General features: G+C 35.7%; 1 protein-coding gene across 1 annotated transcript; it reads left to right on the forward strand.

Annotated features, from left to right (window-relative positions):
* The first annotated feature begins 4,179 nt into the window (after positions 1-4,179).
* LOC128553974 (uncharacterized) lies at positions 4,180-25,846 on the forward strand. The gene is made up of 6 exons (XM_053535170.1): positions 4,180-4,587; positions 8,661-8,780; positions 19,264-19,443; positions 19,807-19,918; positions 23,264-23,355; positions 25,512-25,846. The coding sequence occupies exons 1-6, from the start codon at positions 4,180-4,182 to the stop codon at positions 25,707-25,709; spliced, it is 1,110 nt and encodes a 369-aa protein (XP_053391145.1). The 3' UTR covers positions 25,710-25,846.
* The last annotated feature ends 677 nt before the right edge of the window (positions 25,847-26,523 follow it).

A 26,523-nucleotide genomic window follows, 5' to 3' on the forward strand; every position in this document is an offset into this window, starting at 1 on the left:
ATGTATAAAATTTATAACAATATCACAGTATATGCAAAACATCATTCTTGCATAAAAACTACTTATTTTTCACCTGGATCCGCCCATGTAAAACGGAGAAAAATCGTGGCAAACAAGGCAATTCACGTGCTGTTAATACATGATTTTTAATTTTTGAAAATGCTTTGCCAGGGGACGTATGTATGTATTTCTGCGGGAGACCGATATTTTGCATCTGCATCCTTGTTTCTTCCATAATAACCTCTTCTTGAGCATTATAGATACACTGTAATCCATAGTATGTTTAGCGTATCAGTTTTCCAACCCCAAACGTATTTTCCCCCATCAATGTACGCTCTAGCTTCTCTTAGAGTTTACTCCCTTTACAAAGCGTCTGTTCAGTTTTTTGTAAATAACTGTGAATAAAGAAGTATCGCGTGTAACTTGTGCTATTGCCCGTTTTTAGGTATTATATTAATGATTTTCGTAGTATCAGTCGGTTTGTTTTTACCTGATTTTTTCGCAGAATTCATATAATAACCTCGAAAGCTAGTCACTAGCTTCGTACTCATCCGTACTCTGTTTGTTCGTACTCAAAAAAATTCGAATGTAAAGTTGTTATTCTTAAAATAATTGTGTTCCTGTTTATCAAATTTTTTTTGTTATATGCAAAATTATGTGTAATGTACGTTTGTAATAACTAAAAATAAAATAAGATGCTCAAAAACCTTCAAAACACGCTTTTAGTAGTGTTGTTGTTATGTGGCCCCGGATATGGATATTTAAAAACATGTTTTTACCGTTTCCAAGAACAACAAGAATGGTAAATAAAAAAAAGTACCGGAATCGTCAAGTCATACATATGAAAACAATGCATTTAGTCGTCGTGTAATGTTTTTTTATGCAAGAATAGCGACAATACACGTTTGTTTTGTGTATTAACGCCTGCAGAAGCCCTTGGGATATGCAGTTGGTTCGCCGGTTCCGACGTTTCGCCGGTTCCGAAGAATTCGGAATTAATATCGAGTAAACAATAAGATATCAATGATCAAACTATTGCTTTAAATTTTCCTCAATTAACAAGTAACTATTCCTAGAAATTTCATCTCGGAGTTTTTTTTAAAGTTAAACAAAATATGAATTATACTGCGGGGCCCAAATGTGTGTAAATTGACGGTGTCCAAGTGACGCGTTTTGAAAGAAAATTTTATACGAAGCGTTATTTTTTTTAAGAAACAAATTCTATTTTTTTTTTTTATCAAATTGTACTTTTATCTTTTCTGTATTAACACAGAAAAAAATCTTGTAAAAAAATCTTCAGAAGTTACTAAACATGTGTATTTTACAACGTATCTCTTTTCTCCAGTTCCGACGGATGTGTTGATGAAAAGCCATACGGAAGAGGTATCCAGAGGGGGGATCAAAAAAAAAAAGCTGATTCCATTATTCTTTGCAAAGCATATGTTAAAACATTCACTTGCCTTCTTGAATTAAATTCTAATGAGCCAGTCTACTTTCAAGCTTGTCTGTTTTTCTGCCTGTGCAGTATTGACAAATGTTAAAATTGTAATTATCAACTGACATATATTTGCTATGCTACTATAGGCATAATGTAACGCATTTGCAATATTTTTAGTTTGTTTTAGATGTCATGTTCAATTGCAGCAGAACCCTCCCCCTCTATACTGGTCTGCACAGAGTATCATTATTAAAGCTACACAAAAGAAGCCATTAAAAGTGATAAAGAAAATCACACTGGAAGGCTATCAGTATTGTTTTTTAAGTTATATATTAATAAACTTCATGATGGTAGTTTTGTAACTATAGCATCCAAGGATATAGAATTCCATGATTTGAGATTTCTGAGAAGACTAGGACTAAATGATGAAGTATCAGTAGAAAATATAAATTGTCAAGGACCTGTATTTCAATGTTTTCTTGAAAGAAAGAAAAAATGACATTATATTGGTTACATGTTATTTCTCCATTTTATATATTACCATGTAGGGATTTCCATTTAGATTGTGTTATTTCCATTTGTGATGACATTCTAGCCAAAGTTTGTTTCACACTACATTATTCATGCTATATAATTTATACCAACTTTGCTTTATGTAAATGACACTGTCACAGGTAGAATTTTAAACATGTTTTGCTGTAAATGATATGTATGAAATAAAGGCATACACATGTATGTAAAACAAGTGGTTTTTATTCTTGAAATACATAAAACATTGCATCCTCAGATTCAAAAAACAGCAGACTAAGCCATGGCCATCTTCATAGCCCCCATTTTTCATGAGTATCTGGTTTATTATGAAACATACTTCAATTAGCATTTCATAGACCATGGATGAAAGCTCTGGCATGACTGTTGCTTCTCATTGGACTTTTTTTTACTGACAAAGCCACCATATCCTTTTTAATATATTAAAATTCACATTTGAACTGACAAACAGGAATTGAAGTGTTTAAAATTTTAAGATTCAGCTGACAGTCTTTATTGAGCATGGCCTTCCAAGCATGCTTGATGTGAACCCGTTAATAGCTGGCATCCATACTAAAGCAAAACAGCATTATCTTCATACATATTTGTATTAGATATATTACAAACCTACCTTTCACAAAGTTTCATTGTTGCTTTTATCTAATAATATAGTCTTACTGTATATTCTTACAATTTTTATTGTCATCTCAAACTACTTTCTGTGGGGTTGTTTTTTCCAAGATGATATAATAACAGAACAGGCTTTCATATATATTTTGATGTGTACTTTTGATTTGTATTTTGCACTTCTGAACACTTAAGAGTGTTGAGCTATCTTAAATAATTTGTAAGTTTCCCTTCGGGTGCCCCTCGCTTAATTTACACGGAAGTATAAAAATACGACGGAACCGGCGAACACACAGGTGCCCGTCCAGTCTTGGTGCCCATATGGGTGCCGCCCCCTCAAAAAAAAATTAAAAACACTGTTTTAAGCCTAAAACGAAAAAACATTTTTTTTGATTTTTTTTTTTCCCTATATATACTCTTATATGGAAAAGGTGCATGTGTTGCCGTAACGCTATGGAGGTTTACTAGGACACACTGTGGAACAACCAGTTCAGTACCAATGCAAGCTACCCTGCTGCAATTTACACATCATGCATTTATAAAATAGTAAACAATCCTATTCTACCTAGTAAACAGCCTTAAATAACTTACATTTAAATTCAAACAAGCCAAATTGTCTAGACACTTGCAAAATAACAGTGACGATCGGCCATTTTGTTTCAAAACGAAAGTAGAAAACCTATTCCGTTGTTTGCGTCTTAGAATTTATATGTAAGTTATTTAAGGCTGTTTTCTAGGTAGAATAGGATTGTTTACTTTTTTATAAATGCATGATGTGTAAATTGCAGCAGGGTAGCTTGCATTGGTATTGAACTGGACATTTTGGTTGTTCCACAGCGTGTCCTAGTAAACCTCCATAGCGTTACGGCAACACATGCACCTTTTCCATATGAGTATATATAGGGGAAAAAAAATTTCAAAAAAATTTTTTTTTTTTCGTTTTAGGCTTAAAACAATGTTTTTGATTTTTTTTTTTTTTTTTGAGGGGGCGGCACCCATATGGGCACCAAGACTGGACGGGCACCTGTGGGCGAACAGACAACGGAACCGGATAAATCGGCTGCAAGTAACTTCGTCTGTTTTTTGTAAATACCGATATATTTGACAATAAATAAATATTGATTTTAATAAAGGATTTAACACCTAATTAATATGTATTGTAATTTTACAGTGCAAATCGCTGTCTTTAATTTTAGCGCATTGTTATAAAATGTCCGTCGGAACTGGCGAACCAACTGTGTTTGTGACCTCGACCTTCGGTCTCGGTCACAAACAATCCCGCGGGCTTCTGCAGACGTTAATACACAAAAAAACGTGTATTATCCCTACACTCGCGATTACTCTTTGTGAACATTATATCCTGGCCCCGTGTTCACAAAACTACTTGAGATTGATTTTCAGTCTAAATCTGAGTTTGATCATGAAATTTTGAGAACGATTTTAAGTTGGTGTTCACGAAAGAAAATCAATCTCAGAAATTGATTTTCATCTGAGTTTGAGTTTGATTTTTCGAGACAGCATATTAGCTATCTCAGAAATGATGATCAATCTCAGTTTCCATGTCAACAAATGGAACCTGTGTAAAGATGGCGGACATTGAAAGAAGGGTGAGAAGAATCCGGAATATAAACATATTTATTAGAGTAGACAGAAGATTTTTTAAAGATAGGAGCAATCCGTTAGAGGTTTTAAGCAGAGATGAGGTTCGCGAGAGGTATAGGTTCTTTCCCGAGACCATTGTATATATCTGTGGACTCTTGGATCTGGCAAGACCAACGCAAAGGTCACAGCCTTTGTTAACACTCTTAACAACTTTGGTTTCTCTACACTACTTTGCCACGAACTGCCACCATATAGTGACTGCAGACTTTCCAGATCCAGTGTCAGCAGAGCAGTGTCTCAGTTTACAGACCAACTATGCGGGAGAATGCAAGAATTTATTTCTTTCCCTGAAGACAAACAAGCATGTCAAAGACAGTTTTTTAATATTGCAGGTAAGTCACAAAGTCAATGTATCGAACGGTCTATTTCATTGGTTACTAATGTAAACAAGCGCATAGTTTCAGACAAGGGACGTCACTGTAACTCTACCGATTAAAGCAGCTTCAGAGTATATTGTAACCATTAGTATTACTTACATTATATACCCGTTTTAAATGTCACAAATTCACTATAACAATTGTATTTGTATCTTTGTACCCTTGAAATATTCTTAACATTATACATCATTTTGAGATACAAAATATATGTGGAACATATTTAAAAAAATCAACAACAAAAGTACATTTATTTATACGTCACAAAAGCTTTAATCAAACTTGATACTAAATCTATTTTTAGTCAGCAATACCTAGATCTATTGTCAATATATGTGACTCATTATTTTGCTGAAGCTTGCAGGCGCGTAGCTGCCTTTACGCAGATACGCAGCTGCGTAGTGAAAATCTGGCAAGCATACACAATTCAAATTGCTAATCTATTTCGTTTCAATAAGAAGTCTAATCATGCAACCACAGGAGTCTGAAATTCTATCAATAAGACCATAGAAGTCTATCTTTACAAAAATTACCCCCTATATATATAAAATAAACACTAGGAATGAAACGTCAAAAACCCAGGGTCCCCTGAAAATACTCACGGAACACAGGGTGATCGCAATTTAGCGAGCTTAGTTAAGAAATAACACTAAAATACACCTACCACACCCGACAGCATTCAAATCTGATACACTTTACAAGAGTAATCAGACATTTTCTGAGGTTTTCTGAGATTTTCAGCTGTCGCCGAAGCCATTCGCTTATTGATAGAATTTCAGACTCCTGTGATGCAACGGAGATTGCTTCATATACAATCATTGCTTACTTCGTACTCTGTTTTTAAAAAGAAGAATAGCGATCTCATCGGGACAAGCAAAATGTGATCGTTAAACATATGTTACATGTTCTTTACCAGGGAATTATTTGTATAGCAAACTGATTTATAATAAGTTGATTTAACATGCATTGAAATTCACCAATTGTCTTTGTAGTTTTATAACAATTTATGTATAGTTTTGCAATTTATTTCGTTATCCTACTACATGTATTTGATTACTTATTTTGTAATAATCGTGTGAAATAATACAATCATACGCCATCTATGCTAACGGTTTAAACAGGCAAACTAAATCTATAGATAACAAAATTATAACACAATGTCAAAAAAAAAGAATGAAACAATGTTGGCTTTCAAGTTTAAAAGGAATTTTGAATAGGATATTTTTTATAATATTACAGCTGGAACAACCGATACGGGGACTGGAAACCGGCATTTACCTTAGATTATGCTGTCGTCCAATCGAAGCGTATGCCGTAGGTTATTCTGCTGTTAGACCTTCCTGATTACAGAAATAATTTTCGCACATAATAATTATTAAGTTATTTTCAGACGTCATAGAATATCTGCTATATGTTAAATTTATAATTTACTTACATGTATACGTAAAGGATATTGACCGAGTACAAGGTCTTCCTCTGCAGGAAAGACCTACGCACGAGCTTCTTGTGAACACCGAGAGCGCGAAGAGCTCGAGGTGTTTTGAGAAGCCCGTGCGCAGGTCTTTCCTACAGAGGCCGATGTATGAGGCCGATACCCGACTTACATACCGTCATTCCATCGGTTACGATTCTGACGAAATTTTATCACAGGCATTAGATCTCAGATGATATAATGAACATAAAGACAGAAAGGTTTTTCTGACACAGAATATAAACATGTAAGGAATTTATGTTACTTTTAGAAATTTAGAAGTTATGACGTGATAATTGTTCTCGTAATTTTGTTTATATAGGTGTAGGAAGTGGTTAAACTGCACATGCAAGACCGGGAAGGTATGTTACCCCATCAAATATTACCTGAAAGGTTTATGCAGGATAATAATTGCCTGCCTACCAAAACAGTACTTCCATATCGGTAGACAATATGAAACCTCAGAAAAGTAAAAAATATTTTCATTTTTGTAGAGCAAATTATGGACATTTTTGTGACAAAACACCAAAAACATTGCTAAAAACGATTAAAACCTTTTACTGTTTCCGTGAAGAAACTTGATATAATTTTGAAAAAGGTCACACAAATCTCGTTTTCGAAGAATTTGACGTTTATTTATAAAAGAAAATTTAAAGTATGGTGTACAATTCGCACCATTTAATCGAATCCGCTACGGTTACACGTCTGTTCCAGGAAGACATTCCTGAGCACCTTATTATTGAACAAACGGGACACTGTTTCCTTGCCAGATGTGTGTCATTTATGGCTGGATTTTAGAATAACTTTTCTCGGTGTTCATCACATTGATCTGACGTGACAGGCATAAGACCAAAGTCCGTAGGTCAAAGATCAATATCACACGTGTAGGTCAAAGGTCAAGATGTCCTGAAAATATACACACATACATGTATGTGTGCTGAAAGTCTAATTTTCTCATTGAAAGAACATCGTTTTTATTCTCACTCGTAGAAGCTTGTCTACAAAGTTCAGACAAGAAGGTTATAGAAAGTTTGTCCAGTACCGATTAAAAAAAATATGTATGAGACTGTGCTCCTACTTTGAAAGTAGTGTAGTTTTAAAGAACCTGACTCAATTTTTGAAATATATACCCTTAGTATAAAAGATCGTACTGAGTGTAACTAGAAACCTATGTAAATGGCTTACTTATACTTCAAACATTTAAAGAATTAAGTGGGAGGATGTGTAGTGACAACGTATCATAAATGCAGCTGATATTTTTGAAGATATATCCCTAGATGTTTAAAAATTGTATGGAGCATTACTTGTGTAGTATAAGAGGCGCTCGTAATTATAAAATACATTGAGGACAAATGAAAAGGCACAAATCGCAACCATATATTATTAAAATCTGTGTTGCATTTTATTCAAAGTTTTAAAGTTTATTCAATTGAATAATGTTTTGATTGGAATAGGCTGGAAAATGGTGAATTGTAAAACGTTTTTTGTCTGCCTCAGTGGTAGAGCCACTGGCGCCAGACCAGAAAAAAATGCCTCTGTACATGTTATACCCTACCCCTAGGTATTCTATTAGAACCATGGTCATGAACGGGAAAATATACTTACCCGTTTCAGTCGCACATTTCATACCTAAAACAAGCAGTTCGGTAAAAATGTAATTTGGATATCAAACAAGTGGTAATTTATCTTCCATTGTGTACTGGTCACATTACTTCAATACTTCTTATCTTAGAAAAACAACGCGTAGTTTATAGTTTTTCAACGTTTCAGAAAAAACTTGCTTGAACTTCCCTGGTGACGTTCCGTTCTAGATTACAAAACCATTGTGATTGGCTGTTGTGAAAATGTATGTCAGTCGTCATTTTACTACACGTGTTCGCTAAAATGTGAAAATCAGCATAAATGTGAAAAATGAATAAAATAAACAGAACAGATGTAGACTTATGTATGATTACAAATTAAATATCATATACAAGATGGATTTCATTCATCATTTCGAATTTTAGTGTAAAATTGTGAATTTTTTAAATTCTGTTTTTGTTTGTTTATATTTTGCCTAACGTGTGCACACCGCCGTGACCTCTAGACCGGATGTTCATTAGGGAAGGTCACGCAAGTTTTTTCTGTAACGTTGACGAAAGCGTAAAATATGTTGATTATCTCAGAAATATTGAGACAATGTGACTGGTGCACGATGGAAGATAAATTATCGCTTTTTCAATATACTAGGTACCCATGCACCGAACTGCGCGTTTAAGTTGTGAAATGTACGATTGAAACGGGTTAGTATATTTTCCCGTTCATGACCATGGTTCTTATAGAATACCTAGGGGTAGGGTATAACATATACAGGGACATTTTCTTTTTGGTCTGGCGCCAGTGGGTAGAGCGGTCATTCTTTACTTTCACTTATCATTTCGATTTCACATACATATTTTTCCTTTCATCATTTACGGCTTTATTTGTAAATTTGGATTTTTTTTCCTCATTTTGGTCAGGCATATCATGATTATCTCACCATAAAAATCATGTGATTGAAACATATTTATGTGTTTGATAGATGGTAGGGGTGCGTACCGGTTCTCGATATGTATCGAATACCGGTATTGAGGGTTCGATCGATACATCGGATCGAACGTTCCTGTATCGATCAAAATATCGATCAAAAGCTAACTACATGGTAAATGGCCTCATTACCGCAGATACCTATGTATAATGCGCAGTGTTTTGACCCCCGGGACCACCCCGAATCGTGGGCGCGCAGATTATACACAGGTATAGATGATTTTCCAACTTCGAAACAAGTTTGTTTCCGATGGTCGCCATTTTGGTAAAGGGAAACTACTCTCCGCGCTAACTGTCACCGCTAAAATATAAGATTGCCGTTACGTTCCGTAAAAGATCGAATTCAAACAAAATTAATTTCATACAAATTTGAAAGTATTTTGATTAAAGAAATATTAATAAATCACAAAATTTATGATACTAATTAAAGATTTAGTATTCTTTTTAACCGAGATCAAACTGTGAACAACAAAATTGACAGAGGTGACAGCTAATTGCTGGCTCTTTGGACTATCACACCTTTTGTTATCATTTGAATTGAGACGCTCATGTCATTTTAAAAGATACCACTCTGAAATATTGAATCAGCTGTTAGTTATTTCTTCAAAATACTAATAGTTAATTTAAAAAAAGGTAAAACAACAATTCTAATATGCTTGCCTCTGTTTCTTAAAGAAAAATATATCCAAGTCCTGTGATTTTGACTCAGAATAGACCGACCTTAGAAGTGAGTAATAAAGTTCATATTGCATTTATACTATAATGGTCTTGTACTCTGTTATTATTCTGTTTGAAAATATCATATGATATATCGAATATCGATCATTTTGTATCGATACAAATATCGTATCGATCATTTTGACCGATACGCACCCCTAATAGATGGTATTTAATTATTTTTCTTGTGCTCAGGTCTGGGTAGAACAGGTAGACCACTGCACGAAAATTCTTTTGTTCAAAGAGGTCTTTCAGAAAAATATAGACCTCTTCCTAACAAAGGAAGAGGTATGTAAAATTATCATTTAGTCCGTGGTCACATTGTTGTAGAATATAAAATCCTATAGAAATCAAGTAATTAAATCCGATTTTATCTTACGCCATTGCCCCACAAGTCTTAAGATACTACAGTAAAATCCATGGATTTTACAGTGAGATAAAAGTCTTCTTTCTTTTATAATTGATGATTATATATATTTTAATGGCGGATTAGGTAGCTAAATTATATGTAATGCCGTATATTTCAGAAGACGTTAAACTACATTCTTAAAAACAATCAGATCAAGATTTCAATGGTTTTAGATGTTGTTCAGATACATCAACTGTCACGCTAAGATTTCAATATTTGTTTTACGAATCAATATGTTAGTACAATGTCTACCCAATGCTAATGTTAAAGCCTCGTATAAAACTTCTGAAAAAATAATTTTTTGGTTCGCTAAAGCTTGATATATGTTATTTCAATGTATATTTTAACATTGGGACATGAAAATATGTTCCTTACAAACCATGTTTGTTTACATAGATCAAAGAAGGGCTAAAATAGGGACATTTTAAATTGTTCTTTATAATAGAAAATTTACCGAAAATTCATTTTTAACTATGTTCGTTATATTTGAAGTTAACTCTGTTCACAATGATTACACTAGCGTGAAATCACAATGGCGAAGCGCGAAACTGTGAATTTTTCGTAATTTCGCTCTTCGCCATTGCAATTCCGCGTTTCGCAATCGTAATGTTGCGTTTTGTGCTTCTCCATCATGCACAGGTGAAATGCGAAGCGTTGGATCATGATCCATGACGGCAAAGCGCGAGATCACAAGCACAAAATCGCGAAAATTTCTTAATTTCGCACTTCGCCATTGTGATCTCACCATGCCGTGAATTCCCAGTCCAATATTACCACTTTGTATTTTCGCAGTAACGAACTGTGGCAAGTCTATATCTGCATGTAGTTCTCGTGTGGCTATCGGTGTGTAACATTATCGTGTTCGCATTAACCGTTAATTGTAGGCTATAGCATTTATTTTTATCCATCGGTATTCAAGAAATTAGGAGTGTTAAAGACCCACTAATACCTAGTGGTCCACTTTTTCCTCTCACATGAACTTTGTGCAAATAATCGTGCATACTACTACATTCATTGAATAATATATTTAGACATTAAAGCCCTGCTCCGCTGCTATTCAAATTCTTTTGTGTGTATGCAACCCATGATTACAATAGGGAACAGTTAACGGCCACGTGCCACACTTTAGCACGCATAATCACAGGTATTTCATATAGAATTTTTTTTATAAAATAGACTCTATTTTGACAGGCCCCTCTGTTCATAGTCAGGATTTTCATGCTTTTTCAGTGACAATTCAAGGTTAAAAGGTAGGATGGGAGCAGGGCTTTAAATACATTGTCTTAGCCCTATATCTGTTTTTTTTTTTTTGGATTTAACGTCGCACCGACACATGATAGGTCATATGGCGACTTTCCAGCTTTAACGGTGGAGGAAGACCCCAGGTGCCCCTCCGTGCATTATTTCATCACGAGCGGGCACCTGGGTAGAACCACCGACCTTCCGTAAGCCAGCTGGATGGCTTCCTCACATGAAGAATTCAACGCCCCGAGTGAGGCTCGAACCCACATCGATGAGGGGCAAGTGATTTGAAGTCAGCGACCTTAACCACTCGGCCACGGAGGCCCCTTATATCTGTAACTGTCAAATTGTAACTAGATACTTGTTATTTCTCATTTCTTCATATAAAAAATGTATAATTACCATCATGGAAATACAAAATATTATAGTTATTTTGTGGTGTGTCTTAAAGGTAACTTAACAATAGCCACTACTGACCTTGACATTTTATAGGGAAAATACAAGTATATACAACTCTCAAAATATACTAAGTATTTAAAACTAAAGCTCAAATAAGAGCTGGCACTATTAGTGACTAACGCCCCCGAAGTCACGAAGTGTGAACAAAAATGCTAGTTGTCTGTGCAAAATATGCCAGCATAGTTTAGGTATGACTCATTTTGCGACCAGATTAAACAAGTTCTCCGAAGGTAACCTTGACCTTGGAGCTAGGGTCTAGGTTTTGAGCATGACACACCAGTTCATCATAGGGAAAAATTGTGACAAGAAATTTCTGATGAATGGCAGAGTTATTGACTGCACAAGAAGGATACAAAGTCTAAGTGTGACTTTGACCTTGAGCTAGGGGTCTTGGGCTTGTGTCTGACATGTCATTTTGATATAGGGAACGTTTATGCCATGTAATTTTAAAATCTCTTAATCGATGGAAGAGTTATGGAACGGACAAGAAACACACCATGTAAACTGTCAACCTCTGAATGTGACCTTGACCTTGGAGCTAGTGGTCTGTTTGTTATGCATAACAAGTTTTCTCGTTATAGGGAATATTTATGCCAAGTAATTTCGAAATTTTTTGATGAATGACATAGTAACGAACCGGACATGAAACAAACCCTATAAAACCTATAAAACTTTGACTTGACTTCTAAGTGTAAACTTGGAGTTAGAGGTCTGGGTCTTGGGAGTAACACATTGCCTCATTATAGTAAACATTTATGCCAAGTTGTTTCAAAATCCCTTCATGGATAACGAGTTATATACCGGACACGAAAAAGATCCTATTAACCTATGACTTCTAAGTATGACCTTGACATTAGAGCAAGGGATCTGGGTCTTGCGCATGACACATTGTCTGATTATGGTTACCATTTATGCTAAGGAATTTCAAAATCCCTTCATCGATAGCAGAAATATGGACCGGACACAAAAACAGATCCTGTTAACATTTGAACTCTAAGTCTGACCTTGACCTTGGAGCTAGGGGTCTGAGTCTTGCCCATGACATGTCGTCTGATAAAGATAAACATTTATGCTAAGTAATTTCAAAACCTCTTGATGAATGGCAAAGTTACGAACCGGACACGAAACAAACCCTATTAACGTTTGACTTCTTAGTGTGACCTTGACCTTGTAGCTAGGGGTCTGAGTATTACACACGAAACGTCGTCTCATTAAGGTTTAGCAGTATATCACAAAACAACATATTTTTTTAGTAAATGAACAGCATCTTGACACACAACATACCTGTCCAATACATGTTTTACTGTTCTGTCCCACAGAGTTGGATATTTAAAATATTCTAAAAAAGTTGTCACCCTTTAAATAACAGGCACGTAGCTGGGGCATTTTCATAGTACGCAGAGGTATGTGGGGGTCGGGGTATCCTCCTGATATTTTTGAAGCTAAAAATATTTGTTCAAAACAGATGTTTCGTGGTAACAAACTTTCGAAATATTATTATAATTGGATATATCATTCAAGGGATATGTCTGTAGGTAAATATACGATAGTAAAATGAATTTTACTGTAAGTGTAGCTTTGCCTTCATGATTCCGCGCTTCATGTATCACCTGCGCAGTGAAATGACGATGGCGAAGAGCTAGATCATGATTGCAAAGTGCGACCGGTGGCAAACTGCTAAAAACTGCTAAAAACTCTCGATTTCATGCTTAGTTATCGTGATCTTGTTCGAGGTCACGACGGCGAATCGCGAAATCGCTAAATTCCGTAATTCGTCGTCGTATGTTAAATCACAATGGCGAAGTGTGACTTTGAGAAAATTTCGCTATTTTGCGCTTGTGATCTCGCTCTTTGCCGTCATGGATCGGATCCAACGCTTCTCTCATCACCTGCGCATGATAGAGAAGCACAAAACGCAATATTACGATTTCGAAGCGCAATTGTGAAGCGCGAAATTCCGAAAAATTCACTATTTCGCGCTTCGCCATTGTGATTTCGTGCTTCGTCATTGTGATTTCACGATAGCGAAATAATATAAACAGTTAATTTCAACTAAAACGAACACTGATTTTTTTAATTTTCGGTAAAATGTAATTGAAAATGTCCCTATTTTAGCTCTTATTTGATCTATGAAAACAAACATGGTTTGTAAAGAACATATTTCTATGCCCCAATGTTAAAATATATATACATTGAAATAACACATATTAAGATATAGCGAACCAAAAAAAGGTTGTGTTTTTTTTTCAGAAGTTTTATACGAGGCTTTAACATTAGCATTGGGTAGACATTGTAATAACATATTGATTTGTTGATATATCTGAACAACATCTAAAACCAAGTATTACACTGAAATCTTGATCTGAATGTAGTTTAAGGTCTTCTGAAATATAATATATATAATTCAGTTAGTAATAGGCCATTAAAAATATATAACCACCAATTATAAAAGAAAGACGATATTTATCTCGCTGTGAACTGGATGTCACAGTAGTATCCTACGACTTGTGGGGCAATAGCGTAAGATTTAATCGGGCGTAATTATTTGATTTCTATAGGATTTTATTTTCTACAACAATGTGACCATGGACTAATTGATAATTGTATACATTTAAGTACAATTATTAGACATAGCAAATATTCTGTGACGTCTGAAAATAACTTAATAATTATTATGTGCGAAAATTATGTCTGTACTATTACAAAAATATCATATTCGAAATCCCTTTTAGACTTGAAGGCCAAAATTTGTTTCATTTTTTTTTTGACATTGTGTTAAAATTTTATTATAGAAGTTCGCCTCTTTAAAATTGTAAGATTGTAATATTTCACATGTTCAGGATTATTACAAAATAAGTAATCAAATAAAAGGATAATGAAATAAATTTCAAACCTATACAAAAATTGTCCTACTGGTAAGGAACATGTATTATATATTTTTAACGATCACATTTTGCATGTCCCATTGAGTTCGCCATTCCACTTTTTTAAAAACAGAATATGAAGTAAGCAATGATTGTATATGCAGCAATCTCTGTTGGATTATATAGACTTCGTATTGAAACGACATAGATTAGCAATTTGAAGTGTGTATGTTTGCCAGATTTTCACTACGCGCCTGAATAAGAATGCCATTTGTAAAGAAATAAATGTAAACAATTGTCAAAACGATGTTTTACCCAGTTATGTAAAGTTTAAACACTCGCACGATGTTGCAAATGCATCAAAACGAAGACCTGTAACAGCTTTTAAAAAAATGGTGAGTTTTTAAAGGCGCTGGACTGTCCAGAAGTTTGGCCCCTTCATGCAGTCCCTTTCCGGAATTCAATACATATATGAGTAAATTGACAATGGTTTTGTAGAATAATATAAATGTTTTATACGCTGTTAAATTTTCATGTAAAACAATGCTTTCTTTCTATGATTTGCTGACGTTCGAACTTTTTTCTCCGAAACATGGACCTATACCTTAAGGTTAATGTTTATGCCAAACTATTTCAAAATTCCTTCATGGATAGCAGATCGAGTTACAGCCCGGACAAGAATTTACAAAATTACAGTCGGACGGACGGACAATGTGAAGTTAATATGCCCATCTTCGAGGCATAAAAATAAAAAAAAAATCATACTGCAGTGTAAATAAGAAGTTATTTGCTGAAACATCGTTAAACAAGAGCTGTCTCCATAGGATGACACATGCCCCCGATGGCACTTTGAATGAATAGTTATGGCCGATGTTAGAGTTTAGGACCTTTGACCTACGGACCTGGGTCTTGCGCGCGACACGTCGTCTTACTGTGGTACACATTCATGCCCAATAATTTTAAAATCAATGCATGAATGACAAAGATATGGAACGGACAGGCCCATCAATGCACTATCATGAAATATGACCTTTAACGTCTAAGTGTGACCTTGACCTTTGAGCTACGGACCTGGGTCTTGCGCGTGACACGTCGTCTTACTGTGGTACACATTCATGCCAAGTTATTTGAAAATCCATCCATGGATGACAAAGATATGGACCGGACACGAATGCACTATCATGAAAAATGACCTTTAACGTCTAAGTGTGACCTTGACCTTTGAGCTAGGGCTCTGGGTTTTACGCGCGACACGTCGTCTTACTGTGGTACACATTCATGCCAAGTTATTTGAAAATCCATCCATCGATGACAAAGATATGGACCGGACACGAAAATTGCGGACAGACTGACAGACTGACAGACCGACAGACGGTTCAAAAACTATATGCCTCCCTTCAGGGGCATAAAAATGTAAGAATGTTTTTGATAAATAAAACCTAAAATTATCAACTGCTTTTGTAAAATTCTTGAAAAAGATATATACTAATTAACGTAATACTAACAAAATGTATTATCAAAATCTGAAAAGTGGATCCTTCGGAAGCACTGATGACAAGGCTAATAGTGAATATTGCAAATTCAATTTGATTGAGACCGCATTAACTGTAGTTGGTTAATTTTGTACACTAGTCAGCAGTGTACATGTATATCTAGATAATTTGCAATCATGCTTTGCACGGAATGTCACGGATCAGAGGGATAGACTGGCTATATTTATCACTACAACCCGGCAAACTGTATGAAATCTAAAGTGGTAGTATATTCATGGCATGGCTTCGCCACCGTTATTTCGCTCTTCTCGCTTCGCTATTACGCGATGGTGAAGCACGGAATTTTGCGATCTCGCATTTTGCCGTCGTGGCCCCACACGAGATCACGATAGCTAAGCGTGAAATCGATAATTTGTTTTGCTCTTTGCAATCGTGTCGCACTTTGCCATTGTGGTCTAGCTCTTCGGCATCATTGGGTAGGCGATACGTGAAGCGCGGGATCACGATGGCAAAGCTAGAGTGACGATAAAATTCATTTTAACAACTATCGTACATTTACTTATAGACATATCCCTTGAATGATATATCCAATCATAATGATATTTTGACAGTATATTACCTCGAAACATCTGTTTTGTTTAAATACTTGCACACATGTACATGAACAGCAGTTTACATGTGTAATATTATACGAATACAAAGTAAAACCATACATTTTATATAAAAGAAATGAGAAAAAAAGATATTTGTGCAATATTTTTGCTTAAAAAAATATGCTATTTAAAATGCACAATTTGCCTTTTTCACATTAAAAAAATAATCATAGGAGGATACCTCGACCCCAGCATTACCTCTGCGTACTATGAAAAATGCCCCAGCTACGCGCCTGGCTTGCAGGGCCGTAGGAACAGATCTCGAGGGTTGGAGAAGGGGAGGGGGAGGCGTCAATGGGTCGGCTGATTTTTCATATGTGTGCTCCTCCTATCTGAAAACGCTTTCTACATGCCTGGCTTGTGCATTTTTCTGAAAATATCAGCATTTTTCCAGATTGAGCTAGTTTGTTTCCTGAAAATATATTCGAGAAAAAAATAGCGCAAATTTGTGCTAGATAGGCCTACTTGCAGGCTCGGTTCCATGGGTGGTCCGAGGGGGGATCGTGCACCCCGCATGTTTCTGAAAAGTGACCTATAGGTCTACTCATAAAAGATGCACCCAACTATCTTGGCAGGGGAATGAATAAAAATTTAAACACAGAAACGTACCATAGACAACCATTTCATACCTTTATTTCAACATCCCCTCTCCCATCTAGAGGGGATGGCCCCTCCATAGCTAAAAATTCAGTTTCATAGGGTACAATTTTACAGAAGGGGAGCCCCTTCCCAACCCCACTAAAATGAGGGGGGTGGGGTACTCCCAGTAAATGACCCCGAGACCACCATTTAATCCATACACATGAGACATATCCCTACTCCCTATCCTCTCTTACGTACCCGCTGGTATGCGCCTCGGCGGTGACATTTTCTTTTTTTAAGACTGACTTCCCATACACATTTAACCCTTTGTCATGTATTTGCAGAATATATTTTAAATATTTGTTTTCTCAGAAAACTATATTCCAAGTGATTGCAAAGTATTTGCATCAGACTTTCGCAAACAGTCTGCAAAACGTATCACACTGAAGCAAAGGGTTTGCAAATAAACACTTAGATAAATTACAGACTGCAAAGGTTTTGCAAATAAATACTTTATTAAATTAGCAGACAGCAAAGCATCTGCAAATAAACACTTAGCTCATTTACTTCGCATTAGGTATTGCAAATAAACACTTTGTACAGAAATGAAAGAGCAAAGCATTTGCAAATAGTTAACTTAGATGAATTTGCTTTCCTGGTAGACTCTAGGTACAGGAAGTAATTAACCATTCTGTTTTCTGATTGGTCTATATTCAAATGGCAGGATTTTTGAAAATATTATGAGGAAATGTTTACACATCAGTTAGTAGAAATATTTTGGTGATGCAAACTTGTGTTAAACAGATTATTTATATAATATTCTAATTATTTTTTCTGGATATAAACTTTGTTGAATAAGGATAATGCAATACCATGTTGTTAAGCAATAAGACTTCCAAGAACCAGAGAATATTGCAGCAAGTGGAAAGGTAGTGTTAATCAATGATAGTTATATAAAACACTTTTTACTCAAGCAATTGTTAAAACTTACATTATTACATGATGTTAGTTATTGTTACTGAAATATCACTGAAATGATTGACTTTTAATATTTATTTAAATTGCAAAATTTTAATGGTTTTGTGAATTTACATCTGTTTTTCAGATATTAAACAAAATCCTTTTCTTTGAACTCAGAAATTTATTTTATGCTGTTTGTTACGTCACTATTTGCGAATACTTTGCATATTATTTGCATGCAAGTTGCAAATACTTTGCTATCACTTTGCGATTACTTTGCTATCACTTTGCGATTTATTTGCCGAAGTTTCAGCTGCGAATTGTAAATTGTTTGCGAAGTATTTGCATTCTGTGTGCATTGTGTATATTTGCAAAAGCTTTGCAGAATAGTTGCACGTTTCGTTCCATTTCTACTCGTCTGCGGAATATATTCAGCAATCATGTGCTGCAACTGTTCTGCAAAGGTTATGGCAAATATTTGGCAAAGGTAAAAAGTATATTCTGCAAAGGCCCTGTTTTTGCATGGGTTCCGCCAAGTCATTTTTTTTCTGGATCCGGACAAATCGCGAGGTATACTCTTCTGCAGTTAGGCGACTACTAAGGTACATGATGATAGAGGTAAATGTATTTACCGCGAGACAATTAACATAAGCTCTCAGTGTAGAGTTTTTGAGCGACCATATATTAAGAACAGTTAAAACCAATTATACCTTACCCCCAGCAATTTGCTGGTACACATTACGGCTAGGTCGACTGAGACAGATGTGATAAAGTTCCATGCTCAAGGACACATCGAAATGGGAGTAGCTATTGGTTCGAACCAGGGGGTTCTCACCTCCACAGGAAAGCGTCTAAGCCTTCTCGACCAATCGAAGATGCTGACTTGCTTGTTTTCACAATAATTTTCTGAACTTACCAGAATTATTCAGAAAACATTATCGCAGCAAATTATTGATTTCAATATATGTTATTTATTTCCAGGAAACTGTAGGCTATTGAGATTAATAGTTCAGAAACGTTCGAAATATCAAGATAAATGCTGAAATTCTCGCGATAGGTACCTTGCTAATAAGTGGAAACTGTGGGCCCTTAGGACCTACTGGGAAATATCGGGATACTGATGTAAACTATCGCAATACTTCCATGAAACGTTCGGCTATTTAGATAATATTTTTAAGAAAACTTTATCAAGGTATTTCTAAGCAACTACCTACGGTAGTTATCTCGTGGCAGAAATATACTTCTATACATCTTTAATTCAGATTTATATTTCATTATCGTTGTAGGATTTCCAAATGTAGTCGGGGTAGTGGACGGTACACAGATCCGGATTCAAGGGCCGACGGAACATGAAGAAGATTACGTAAACAGGAAAGGCTTCCACTCGATAAATGTTCAAGTGAATATCATGCTTTGTATAGATCTAATATTCGATATATTATTTACCTTTTTTACTATAGCCCAAATCATTTTGCTTATCGGAATATCTTTTGATATTTTTTATAATCTAAATGCAATCCATATAAGCCCTAGCAGCATCCGGAAAATATGATAATGCTTAATTAACGTGATTTGCCTGCGTAAGTTACAACATGAATTGATATTAACCAGTTAGTGTTTGTAGTTTAACGACATTGTTTTCTTTCAAATATTACATGAATAAAGATATTAGTATTCGCCGTTCATATGAGCTATTATGTCGGAATATAAAACTTTGGCTCCAAATTCTTACACGAGATTATTAGTTGCTTTGCATTTGCAGATGATATGTGACGCAAGATTCATGATTCTGGATGATGTTGCAAAATGGCCCGGAAGTGTGCATGATTCAAGGATATTCCGAGACAGCGAAGTGGGCGGGCGATTAGAAAGAGGTATGACATAGGGTCCTATGACATACTAAGATGGATGAGATAAATTTATTTCAAGTCGGCAAGACATAAAATAATACAAACAAGAGCTGTCTCCGTAGGATGACACATGCCCCCGATGGCACTTTGAATGAATAGTTATGGCCGATGTTAGAGTTTAGGACCTTTGACCTATGGAGCTGGGTCTTGCGCGCGACACATCATCTTACTGTGTCACACATTCATGCATAGTTATTTTAAAATCCATGCATGAATGACAAAGATACGGACCGGACATGCCCATCAATGCACTATCATGAAAAATGATCTTTAATGTCTAAGTGTGACCTTGACCTTTGAGCTACGGACCTGGGTCTTGCATGTGACACGTCATCTTACTGTGGCACACATTCATGCCAAGTTATTTGAAAATCCATCCATCGATGACAAAGATATGGACCGGACACGCCCATCAATGCACTATCCTTTAACATCTAAGTGTGACCTTGACCTTTGAGCTACGAACCTGGGTCTTGCGCATGACACGTCGTCTTACTGTGGTACACATTTATGCCAAGTTATTTGAAAATCCATCCATCGATGACAAAGATATGGACCGGACACGCCCATCAATGCACTATCCTTTAACGTCTAAGTGTGACGTTGACCTTTGAGTTACGGACCTGGGTCTTGCGCACTGCACGTCGCCCTTACAGAAGCAAGCCTCTGTGGCGTACATGCTGCGTATTTGCTGTGTATATGCCGCGAACACAGTAGTACGCCAGAGGAGTACATTTTACATACACCGCATGCCGCGTACATGCCGCGTACTATTTCGACGAGTACACAGCATGTACGCAGGAGGTCACTAGTACACTTCAAGTACGCAGCACAGACTCTGAAAATTTAAGGAGTACACTGCATGTACGCAGGAGGGACTTGTACAAGAAAATAGTACACTGCATGTACACCGCAGATACTTCGAAATTTATAACACTTATATTTAGTTGCATTAAAGTTGTTTCCCTTGGATGCAGTTACGCCATTTTCTTCAGATGTTTACCAAATTACATGCTACAAAAATTGATTTATTTCATTGAAAAGTGGATGAAGAAAAGCATACTAATTTATTTGATAACATCAATCTACATTATTTTGGTAAGGGTAAATACTTATTGATGCATGTCACTTATCTTTTTTCTGTTTTTTTTCTGTCCAAATGATCAGCATTTGCATAAGAAAGTTGGTGGGGTAAGGAATTTACATTATCACAGCAGGTTTGCCACAAGAGTACACAGCATGTATGCAGCAGGAGTACACAGCATGTACGCCGCAGGACTCGGGCCAGGAGTACACAGAATGTACGCCGCAGGAGTATACAGCATGTATGCCGCAGGAGTACACAGCATGTACGCCGCAGGGGTAGTACACCGCAGGCTCATTTGCATGTGAAAAGTGTATGTGCCGCATACATGCTGCGTACTATTTCCCGCATACTAAATTCCTCCAGCGTACATCCTGTGTACTATGTAGTCCACAGCATGTACGCAGCAAGTAGTACGCGGCAGAGCTCATTTGCATGTCAAAAGTGTACTACAAACATACTATCGGTGTATGTGCGGTGTATATCCTGCGTACTATTTAAAGCCCTTGATTTCAGTACACATCATGTACGCATCATATACGCTGTATGTACACAGCAAGAGTACGCAGCAGGCCTTTTTCTTCTGTAAGGGTCGTCTTACTGTGGTACACATTCATGCCAAGTTATTTGAAAATCCATCCATCGATGACAAAGATATGGACCGGACACGCCCATCAATGCACTATCCTTTAACGTCTAAGTGTGACCTTGACCTTTGAGCTACGGACCTGGGTCTTGCGCACTGCACGTTGTCTTACTGTGGTACACATTCATGCCAAGTTATTTGAAAATCCATCCATCGATGACAAAGATATGGACCGGACACGAAAATTGCGGACAGACCGACAGACAGACAGACGGTTCAAAAACTATATGCCTCCCTTCGGGGGCATAAAAAGCTCTGACTGGGCTTTTTAACCGACTACTGTGAACAAATATAAACAACCATCAACAAATGTGTAAGAGCTGTAAATAATATAATTTCATTTAACATAGTTTAAAACAAATTACTACATGATAGTCTGTATAATTCATAAGTACTAAATTATTTAAAACCAGGAGTTTCAATAATTAAAATATGATTATTTAAAATCACAAATAATCCTTATCTGCACCAATTTTACAAACAAAATACAAAGAGACAATACGATTAAAAGGGATGGCTATATAAAAACAAGAGGGCCAAAATGGCCCTATATCGCTCACCTGTTATCATTACACTTAAGGAAAAGAAGGTCAAAAACAATAATATTATTATCAAGATCAACAGGTCCAAAGGACAGGAACAACAAAGGGAAGAAATTTAACCAAAAAGAAAAAACAAAATCTTACACGGTACAGATATGTTAAAATACACCTAAAAATTGCCGAAAAAAACTTAAAAATAACCCAAGTATAACACCTTGATGACCTTGACCTTTGGTATAATATGCCCAGCCCCTGCACATACTTTGTTTGTATGCTGGACAATGTTTATGTGAAATTACACTAAGATATAAGCAATACTAACAAAGATATGACAAAAAAAACCCCAAAGGTTGCCGAAAAACTAACATTAAAAATAACCAAAGTATAACACCTTGATGACCTTGACCTTGGATATAATTGGCCCAGCCTCTGCACATACTTTGTATGCTGGACAATGTTTATGTGAACTAACAGTAAGATATAAGCAATAATAACAAAGATATTACAGAAAAACAAAGGTTGCTGCAAAACTTTACCTTAAAAACAACCTAACTATAACACCTTGGTGACTTTGACCTTTGATATAATGTGCCCAGTCCCTGCACATACTTTGTTTGTATTCTGGACAATGATTATGTGAAATTACACTAAGATGTATGCAATACCAACAAAGAAATGACAGAAAAACAAAGGTTGCCGAAAAACTTTAACCTTAAAAATAACCCAAGAATAACACCTTGGTGACCTTGACCTTGGGTATAATGGGTCCAACCCCTGCATATACTTTGTTTGTATGCTGGACAATGTTTATGTAAAGTTACAATAAGTTACAAGCAGTAGTAACAATTTTATGACAGAAAAACAAAGGTTGCCGAAAAACTTTCACCAAGAAAGCTCACGCCGACGCCGGCGCAAAAAACAAGACTGCCAATGGATAATACTATTATCTATTGACAGTCATTTACTTATATTCAGTAAAATCTATGAAACATGATATGAAATATCAACAGTATTTTAATATTATAAATATATTGTAGGTGAGATCGACAGTTTGTTGCTGGGGGACTCTGGATATCCTTGCAGAAAATATTTGATGACCCCTTACCATGCTCCACAAACACATGCACAGGTACTCGGATTTTATTATTTTAATTCAACTCGTTTGATAAATTCAGTATGAAATGACACTCATATGATACCCGCCCCCACCTTCATCTCTTCTCTTTCATGCAGATGAAAAAATTCGAGTTGCTCGTTTTTCTGTGTTTTTCAGTATAACATAAAATAAGTACTATTCCCAAATATGATATGTATAAAACGTAACTATAGATAGATTTAAATTCAACATTGTTTTACCTTGTCAAAATCTAAATCTATGTAGTTTTTGTACTAATTACAATTTATGTTGTACGTAAAGCTTACTGTTTACTGTCAACGGACAGTCAATTGTCATTTGCATTTTAGCATCGAAAATGCAGATTTCTTAATTTACTGTATTACACAACTACGGAGAAATATCTGAAGCCAATGTGACATAATATTATGGGTACTTTGGTATAATATTAAAACATATATTTTGCTCAAATTTCATGATGATCCATTGAAAAAAACTAGGCACTATTGCAAACACAAGGTTTCCTTTTGATTTGACTGTGTGACCTAGTTTTTGACCCCAGATAACCCATATTCGAACTTGACTTAAATTTTATCTGGACAAATGTTCCAATCTAATTTCATGAATAAAGGTCTAAATGCAGTCCCTACTTCATACATAAAGTTTTCTTTAATCTAACCTAGTGACTTAGTTTTGACCCTATTTTCAAACTTTATCATGATTTCAACTGTCAAGACATTTATTCTGACCAAATTTCATGAAGATTTATTGAAAAATACAATCTCTATCCATACACAAGCTAATTGTGGATGGAAATGAAAGTATGGAAAAAAATGTCTTTAAAAAATGCTAATGAGGACTGTATTCATACAAAACAATTTTGCTGATTTACTTCTGTCTTAACTGAGTTACTTTAGCATATTCTTATCTGGTAGAACAAACACTGATATTTACTTGTCAATTAATGTACAAGCAAAATGAATTGTTATACAATCAGTTATCATAAAATAGACATGTTTGCTTTTATACAGTAAATAATCTGTTATACATATAATATAGAAACTGAAAAGCTGATAGGTATTAAGCCAGTACCCATAACAAGAGGGCCACTTGACCTATTGGCCTAAAGATCATCAAGATTTACACTGTGACCAAGTTTCATTAAGATTGGGCAAAAATTGTTACCTATAGTGTTAACAAGCTTTTCCTATCATATGACCTAGTGACCTAGTTTTTGACCCCACCTGACCCAGATTTAAATGTGACCTATAGTTCATCAAGATCAATATTCTGACCAAGTTTCATTAAGATATGATCATAAATCTGGCCTCTACAGTGTCAACTAGCTTTTCCTTTGATTTGACCTGGTGACCTAGTTCTTGATCCTACATGACCCAGATTCAAACTGGACCTTGAGATCATCAAGATTAACATTCTGATAAAGATTCATGAAGATACAGTCATAAATGCGGCCTCTACAGTCACTGAGTGTTAATAAGCTTTTCTTTTGATCCTGTGATCTAGTTTTTGACCCTAGATGACCCAATATCAAACTCATCAAATATTTTATTCAGGGTAACATTCTGACCAAGTTTCATTAAGATTTGGCCAAAATTGTGTCCTATTGAGTGTTAACAAGCTTTTCCTTTGATTTGACCTGGTGACTTAAGTTTTGACCCCAGATGACCCAATATCGAACTTGTCCAATACTTTATTGAGGGTAACATTCTGACCAAGTTTCATTAAGATTGGGCCAAAATTGTGACTTCTACAGTGTTAACAGTCAAATTGTTGATGACTGACAGACAAACGACGGACAAAGGGTGATCACAAAAGCTCACCTTTGAGCGCTTTGTGCTCAGGCGAGCTAAAAATGACACACTAAACTTTTCTTATAATATTATAGGTAAACATGTTATAAATAGGTAAATACAAGGAAAAGTGTTGCCTTTAATTGATAATGGCCTTTGAAGAAGATCAGGCTATTATCACCTTGCCAGGGCCATTATTATTCAAAAGCAAAGCTCTCCAATTTATTAACCTATACATAATGAACAGATACAAAGATACAAATGCATGAAGTTCTTCATATTGACAGATCAAGTATAAAGTTATTAAAAGCCCTATAATTAAAACTTAACAAATTCATACATTTAACCATATTTTTTCAGGAAAGATTCAATGAAAGTCTTTGTAAGACAAGAGTGGTTGTGGAGCAGTCATTTGGTGTTATGAAAAGACGATTTCCATGTCTATCGTATGGTTTACGTGTGTCACCTCCAAGGGCATGTAAAATTACTGTATCATGTGTCATTTTGCATAACATGGTATACAGAGGAATGAAATCTATGCTAGAGTGGTGGAGGTAGCCAATCAGCAGCCAGAAGTTTTATACGATGGGCCAGGAACCGGAAATCATTACCGGGATTTTTTAGTTAATGCTTTTTTTGCTTAAGAGCCACTGTTATTTATACCAGAAAATGAAAATAACACTATATAGCCATAATATTGTTGTTGTTGTTGTTGTTGTTACAGGATTACTAGAAACTGATTACACATCATTTCATATACACGACTTAACAAATATTCAAGGCCTTCACATGGTTTATTGTCCAATTTACCATGGTTCAGAGTTCAGATGCGTAGGAATTGAACTATGGGGACATTAGCCCGAGCTGTTAAATACCGAAGCATCTGAGCGATGAACCGTGTTAAATTATATGATAAATCACAAGAAGTCATTGATTTTTTCATTCTGACATGCTCATTGAAATATTCTAATAAATATTATGCTGGTATTCATTTACCTAAGGAGTAATGAATCAGACGTCATGCAGCAATTTGAGGTCATAATGCTCGCGTGTCGGTCCGCACGTCAACCGAGCTTGATTTCCTTCTTTGCTTAACTGGGAATCAAATACAGCCATGTAAGAATAAATAAGAAATCAAGGCCTTCGAGTTATCTATCGTCTAGTTTACCACAGTATAAAGTTCAGATGTAAAGGAATTTAACCACGAGGCGTTAGCCAGAGTGGTTAAAAACAAAAGCTTCTAAACGATAAACCATGGTAATTTAGACAGTAAGCCGTAAGAAGGCCTCGATTGTTTTCATTCTGACATGCTCAATGACATGTTTTAATAAATATTATTCTGGACTTCATTTACCCGAGGAGTAATGTATTG

The sequence above is a fragment of the Mercenaria mercenaria genome, unplaced genomic scaffold (assembly GCF_021730395.1).
Source record: "Mercenaria mercenaria strain notata unplaced genomic scaffold, MADL_Memer_1 contig_4571, whole genome shotgun sequence".
In the NCBI taxonomy this organism is placed as follows: domain Eukaryota; kingdom Metazoa; phylum Mollusca; class Bivalvia; order Venerida; family Veneridae; genus Mercenaria; species Mercenaria mercenaria.

What these genes read in the sequence shown, in the direction of transcription:
- LOC128553974 (XM_053535170.1), top strand. Translation starts at nt 4,180, where the DNA reads ATGGCGGACATTGAAAGAAGGGTGAGAAGAATCCGGAATATAAACATA. An exon ending in GATCAAAAGCTAACTACATG is followed by an intron (nt 8,781 to 19,263) that starts GTAAATGGCCTC and finishes TACCTACGGTAG; the next exon opens with TTATCTCGTGGCAGAAATAT. An exon ending in GGGCGGGCGATTAGAAAGAG is followed by an intron (nt 19,919 to 23,263) that starts GTATGACATAGG and finishes AATATATTGTAG; the next exon opens with GTGAGATCGACAGTTTGTTG.